Genomic DNA, 6,606 nt, shown 5'->3' with positions numbered 1-6,606 from the left:
AGTTGTTTCTGAGGCTGTGCTATTGACCGGGAGCCTTTGTTGCTGTGGGCAGACAGCCTTCAAATGGTTGATGCTATTATATGCGTGACGTCCAGGTCTTCTACCTTCCACCTTCCACCGTGACCCGCAATGTTCCTTTTTCAACAAAACTCTCACAAAAAAAAAAAAAATGAAATTACAAAACGGACATTTAGTTCAGCATATGCAGTCACCACAATTCTTATTTTTATTGATCCCTATCATTGCAATATCGGTTTTCTCGAGATTTCTTGAGTTGAATAACATACAATATCATTTTGATGATTTCTCTGAAATCCCACCTGAAATCCGGATTTCTAATTTGTTAACACTATTCTCTACATATTTTACCTGGCTATGCTTCTAACATAAAGTATCATCTATTATATAACACCAGTTTATCATTCACTATTTCTTTGCTGATCGATTAGCCAAGAAATAATTGCCAAATTTCCCCCAAATTACACCCTGCTTTTTAATAAGGAAAAATTGCATTTGGTAATGCAGTTCTAGATGTCTGGAAAAAAAAAAGACGGGGCGACCATTGTTGGGACGTTTTTGATCATAGATTTTACACATCAGTGCTGATTTAGGCTAAACTAACAACAACCAACCATTTACATTACGCAACCAAGTCTCTCCTGTATAATTCTATCAATACTTTTGACAGACATTCACTCATCTAACAGTGTCACTTTTCTAATATTTCATTCTCATATTCTATCTTCTGTGTGGTGAGAGCATCTTTTTATAGCCAATCTGGTAGAAGGATTTCAGGAAACTGCCAACTCGTTGACGACAAAGAAATCGTCTCTCAGTACGGAATGCAAATTATGTAATAAGTATGGTACATTATATCAGACGGGCGGCTGAAATACTATTACTTTCAATTCCTTTTATCACACTTTTCTACTCAGACTAGATTTGACGCCCTCCACTTATCATATGAACTAGTTAACTGCGGGTGAGTATGAAATCTTTATTTCAATTTTGCTGATATAGTTAGTATCAAAAGTGCATTCTGTGGTAGTCACTCGTCCAGATGCCCCACTTACCTATTATCGTCCCACTTACAGCATAATCCTGAGTTTCTCCTTCTTACTTTAAATGTTTTATCGTCACTCCAAGACTGAGCTCCAGCTGTAACCAACTCACTTAATACACAATAGTCTCCATTATATTCACCGACCTAACTTCAGTATCAATGTCTGATGAAGATTGAATATCATTATCTGGTGTCTGGCCTGATCCTAGGTTTCGATCATGTGTTTTAGAGTTGGATCACATCATTTTGCATCAACTTCTGCTTTGGTGGTCAGACTAAATCAACATGTATCGAAACTGTTTAGTTTTAAGTTCCTAGATCCTCTCACTGCTTCTCCTGATGTATTAGTTCTTGGGTCCTTGTTACCAAAGTTATTTGTGTTGGAGGTCATTCCATTCGAACTGGACTACATGAATATAATATCTACATAGATGGAAGACGTCGCTAGCTTGGTGTCAGATGTGTCGGAAATAAGTATGATTTGTACCAAATGGGAATAATATCAGGTAGTTAAAGGAAGACAGATTAACTGGAACATACCGTGAGGCTTGAAGTACGGTCAATATCTCCCAGCATTTACTCTTCGGTGAAAATCCAGTGAAAATCCTTGATAGCTCGGTCCAGATCTCTAGAACTTCCAAGCGATAAAAGTACGGTCGTTTGATCAAAAGTTCTTTTTTGATTGTCAATCTTTTGAGATACACTTCATCATCTATGGAGTATACACTCTAACTTACTTAACTTACATAAACATCCAGTTTACTTGAACGTAGTTGACTCTCCTGTTGTAAACGACAGAGGAGGATTCTGGAATTTCTTTCAGAAGAACCCACACTGATGATTTGTTTCTAGTGATCAAATGTTTGTGATCTACATTGGCTTATTCCATCCATCAAATCGACATTACCTGCATGATGTGCTACGTGTTATATGTCAACGTAATCGTAGAGCAATGTGAAATGAAGTATTTTGCTCAAGAGCACAACGCACTGCATGGTCCGGGAATCGAAACCACGATCTAAAGATCGTGAGCGCAACATCCAATGACTAGGCTTCACACCTTCATATAATATTGTACTGTTTAAGTAATACTTACTTAAACATAATACTTCGCTAAACACAGCACTAAGTTTATCCCGCTTTCTTCAAGTGTTTTATCCACATTCAGAAATCGAATACCATTCTAATCGATTCGCATAGAGTTATGTAATCTCTCTATATCTCACTATATTCAACTGTGATCAAACCCCTGCACCAAAGGCTTAAGAGCTAACAAGCAGAAAAGTGGTGAGACAGGCACCTTTGGCGAACCGAACTCATAATGATACCATAATCATTTGGTTTGGTCACTCAACAGAAGCTGCCATACAATGAACAGACCCACCTTCTGAACATAGGATCAAAACTGACTCCAACATTGTTAGTCATTTTTTTTTATATATGACGATGTAATCCGTTATTACTTTCTTGATCTATTACCTCAGTATTGTTCATTAATTTTGTATAAACGTCTAGCTTTAAAAGCTGGTAAGTTTATTTATCTGAAAGAAAACAGATTGAAAATATGAATTTATACTACCTGGCAGCTCTCTCAAATTCAATTTTGGCTTCTCGGATTATTTGAGTTCTATTCCACGTTGGATGTTGTCTCTTTACCAATTTTCTAGAAGAAGATTGGTAAATTCTCTTACTACCAAAGTTCCTATTAAATAAAGGGCGCCAATTTTCCCAGTCAATAACTGCTGGGCCGGTGAAGTTCATTGCAGATATCGTAGCTTCCACATCCTGTTTTCCTTGTTTTAAATGTTTTTTCAAATTAGTTCTCTAAAGAGAATAAAGAATGTATTAAGAAACATTACCGAGAAAACTGAAGTATTATCTAAAACTAATGGTTAAATACAATTAGTAGAAATAGATATTAATACAAATGTTAATAATACATTAATGATAATGCTTGCTCTCTTTCATTCTCATTTCTTTTTCTCATACAGCTTTCATTTACTTGACTGTAAATCGAATCAATGAGTGAGCCTCTGTATGAACACTCGATATCCTAGAAATAGCAGCCAAATTTTCTCCCATTCACATCCTGCCAATTTAAAAAAGAAAGGACACAGCTTTTTCTTTCGTCTGCAGAGATGAAATGTCTTTATCTTCAAAGTAAGCGTTGTTTATTGCGCAACAGAAGTAAGCACTGTTTTGGTCAACTCCATCATAATCTAAAAGAAATGTTATGACTTAAACAGAAGGTGAGATCTGTAACAATTCTCATTCAGTGTACGCAGCTGAATACCTCAAACGTGATTTGGTTTATGTTGATTGGACAACAGAAAAATTAAACAAAATATTTAATGAACATAGGTATGATGTCATTCTACATCGACAGAACTCACTGCGCCTTTTTTTCTACAAACACCTTAAGACGAACACCTTAAAAGTACTCATTCTCAAAATAATTTTCTGATTCCATTGAACTTTTAGTCCTCAAAACACATGCAGGAAAATATATTTGTAAGTTGTTAGCATCCCGTTACTGGAAGAAGGGTAAACAAACTACTAGGATAGTTCCATTAGAATTTATGCATAACGTTTTAACTAAGAGTTCTTTTCCGCCTTTTTCTCGTCCTTACTATTTACGTAAAAGCAAAACTTATAAATCGATTTTTGCTTTATGCGTATTTTTTTATATGCATTTCGTTACTTTTGTCTTATTTTGAAGGTGAGGAAGACAGATTGATGCTGGTCCTGAGCTTTTGGAGAACCTAACGCAGTTCATAAACTTGTTCTTGTCCGACAGTGTTCTTCCCTACATTTGATCTCACCAAGCCCAATGATGACCTTCGCCCTATAGCAGTTGGTCGTACTCTGTGACGGCTCGCAACAAAAGTGCGTCTGTCCTTGGTTTCTAACTGCATGTCCGCCGAATTTCCCCTATCCAGCAAGGGATGGATACAAAGCTAGGTTGTGAAGCTGCTACTCACGCCATTAGAGCTTTCACCAACTTGCCTTCTGAGTACCCAAAGGTCAACCTCAAACTAGACCTCAGGAATACCTTCAATTCCATCAGTCGGGAGGTAACCCTCTGTGCAGTAAAGGAGAATGCCTCGCAGCTCTATCACTTTGCTTGGATAACTTAAAGCCCTTCTGCCTCTCCTTGTGGAGAATGAAAAAGAAAGAACACTAATCGACATAGCATTTTCCGGTGACAAAAGGATCAAAATGAAAGAAGAAGAAAAAGCAAACAATTATGGCGATTTGAAGTGGGAAATACGAAAGTTGTGGTCAATGAGGAGAATAGACTTGATACCAATAGTTAGTGGCACACTTGGAAGTATCAACACTCAACTACCATCGTGGCTCAAAAAGATTGGTGCAAGTGTGAAGGTAGAACACCTACAAAAATCAGCATTGCTTGGAACTGCAGGAATTCTTTGAAGCAATAACACGCACTGTCGTAGAATGTCCCAATTGACACAGGAAGAATATAAAAAATGGAGGCATGACCAAGTTGTGAAAGTTTTGCATTAAAAGCTTTGTCAGAAGTAGGGATTTGAAACTAGGAATACATGGTAAGACCATCGAGTTGAAAGAGTATTGGAGTAGGAGAAATGTAAAATCTTATGGAAATTTTCATATTCAAACGCATAAGAAGATGGAAAATAATAACCCACACATCACAATAACAGACAAAGAAAAGCGAAGTTGCTTACTAATTGATCCTTCATGTCCATCTGATTCCAGTGTCGTAAAGAAAGAATTCATTGTACTTGTAATAATTGATGCATTAGGAACTATGAGTAAAGATTTTTTTAAATGGTTGAAAGACATTGGAATAGAATGTCCTGTAGAGTTTCTACAGAAAGTTTGCCTCTTAGGAACAGGAAAGATTATCAGGAGGGTTTAAGCACTTGAAAAACTATTGAAAGCTTATGGATACCTAAGGTAGTAATCCGCCACCCATATAGTTTCTATCAGGAATAAGTACAAACCTGAGTCAAATCAATATTATTATTATTGTTCAGTAGTTTTATTTTTATAACGTGCTTTCACTTCACTACCGAGCGCAGCTCTGTGTGCCTTGGGTATGTGCTGTGGTTTGCTGTGATGCTCTTATGGTTACTGTATTGAAAGTGTTTTGCGTAGGATATGTGTAGTGCCCAGTAGTGCAATTTTCTGTATGTTATATATATTTGTAAGTCCTGGTGTTTTTGTTATATATTTGTCTGAATATTTTTTATTATACCTAAGGCACCTACTATGATAGGAATTGTTTCTGTTTTTAGATTCCACATTCGAGTTACCTCTATTTCCAGGTCTTTGTATTTTGAAAGTTTTTCCATTTCTTTTAGGGAAACGTTGTCACCTGCTGGTATTGATACATCTATTAGAAAGCATTTTTTTTTCTTCATGATCTTTGACAACTATATCTGGTCTATTGGCCTTAATTTCTCTATCTGTGTGTATTGGCATATCCCAGAGTATGGTTGCTTTCTCGTTTTCTGTGACCTTTTCTGGCGTGTGTTTATACCATCTTTTTTCTGTTGTTATTCCATAGTGTTGGGATATTATTATTATTATTATTATTATTATTATTATTATTATTATTATTATTATTATTGCGAGCTGACAGAATTATTAACTGAGATAACAGGGCAAATACACTAAAGATACACCCAAACACCAAATGTTGTGTAAAGTTGAATGAAAGATAAAATTCATCACACGAAAAAGCAACACAATCCATCTTACTATGATAGTTCACAAGTATCTAATTTCACTTGCAAAGAATGGGTCAACTTGAGGCTATGAGGCTAATATATAAAACACAAGCTCAAAGTGAGATAGATAATCTCTGTTGCTAAATAATCACTCATTACAAAGTACATTCTGCTTTGATAATGTGAGTAAAACCATAACTAAATAAATAATATTGATTTCAAATTTTGGCACAAGGTCAGCAATTTCGGGGGAGGCTGTAAGTCGATTATATCGGTCCAAGTGCTCGACTGCTATTTATTTGATCGACCCCGAAGGATGAAAGGCAAAGTCGCCTCAGCAGAATTTGAATTCAGAACGTAAAGACGGACGAAATGCTGCTATGCATTTTTCCCGGCGAGCTAACAACATTGCCAGCTCGACTTCTTTACCAAAGAAATCATCCTTTTTTAATAAATCACACAAGGCCTGAAATTTCAGGAGAAGGAACAAGTCGATTACATCGATTCCAGTGTTTCACTGGTACTTAATTTATTGGCCCCGAAAGGATAAAAGGCAAAGTCGACCTCGGCGGAACTTGAACTCAGAACGTAAAGACGGACGAAATGCTGCCAAGCGTTTTGCTTGGCGTGCTAACGATTCTGCCAGCTCACCGCTTTTATCGAATAAATAATATTCTTTTCGGATCTCTCTGATTTGGCGGGCGCCACTTGTTTTCTTAACGAAACACTTTCAAACTTGGGACACTGGTAGAATGTGTCATATAAAACATCTTTTACTCTTAGTGTTATTGAGAACAGTTTATATTTTTAAAGTTATTTCATGTT

General features: G+C 36.5%; 1 protein-coding gene across 1 annotated transcript in view; it reads right to left on the bottom strand.

Moving 5' to 3' along the window:
- LOC106869912 (hyaluronidase) overlaps positions 1–6,606 on the bottom strand; it is an 18,412-nt gene that overhangs the window by 8,201 nt on the left and 3,605 nt on the right. The window contains exon 2 of the mRNA XM_014915843.2: positions 2,643–2,887. Within this exon, the coding sequence (XP_014771329.2) occupies positions 2,643–2,887 (245 nt within the window). The remainder of the gene's footprint in view (positions 1–2,642; positions 2,888–6,606) is intronic.

Source organism: Octopus bimaculoides, chromosome 12 (genome assembly GCF_001194135.2).
Source record: "Octopus bimaculoides isolate UCB-OBI-ISO-001 chromosome 12, ASM119413v2, whole genome shotgun sequence".
Taxonomy (NCBI): Eukaryota; Metazoa; Mollusca; class Cephalopoda; order Octopoda; family Octopodidae; genus Octopus; species Octopus bimaculoides.
The sequence above is the reverse complement of the archived record's forward strand: the minus strand, read 5'-3'. Positions and strand labels throughout refer to the sequence as shown.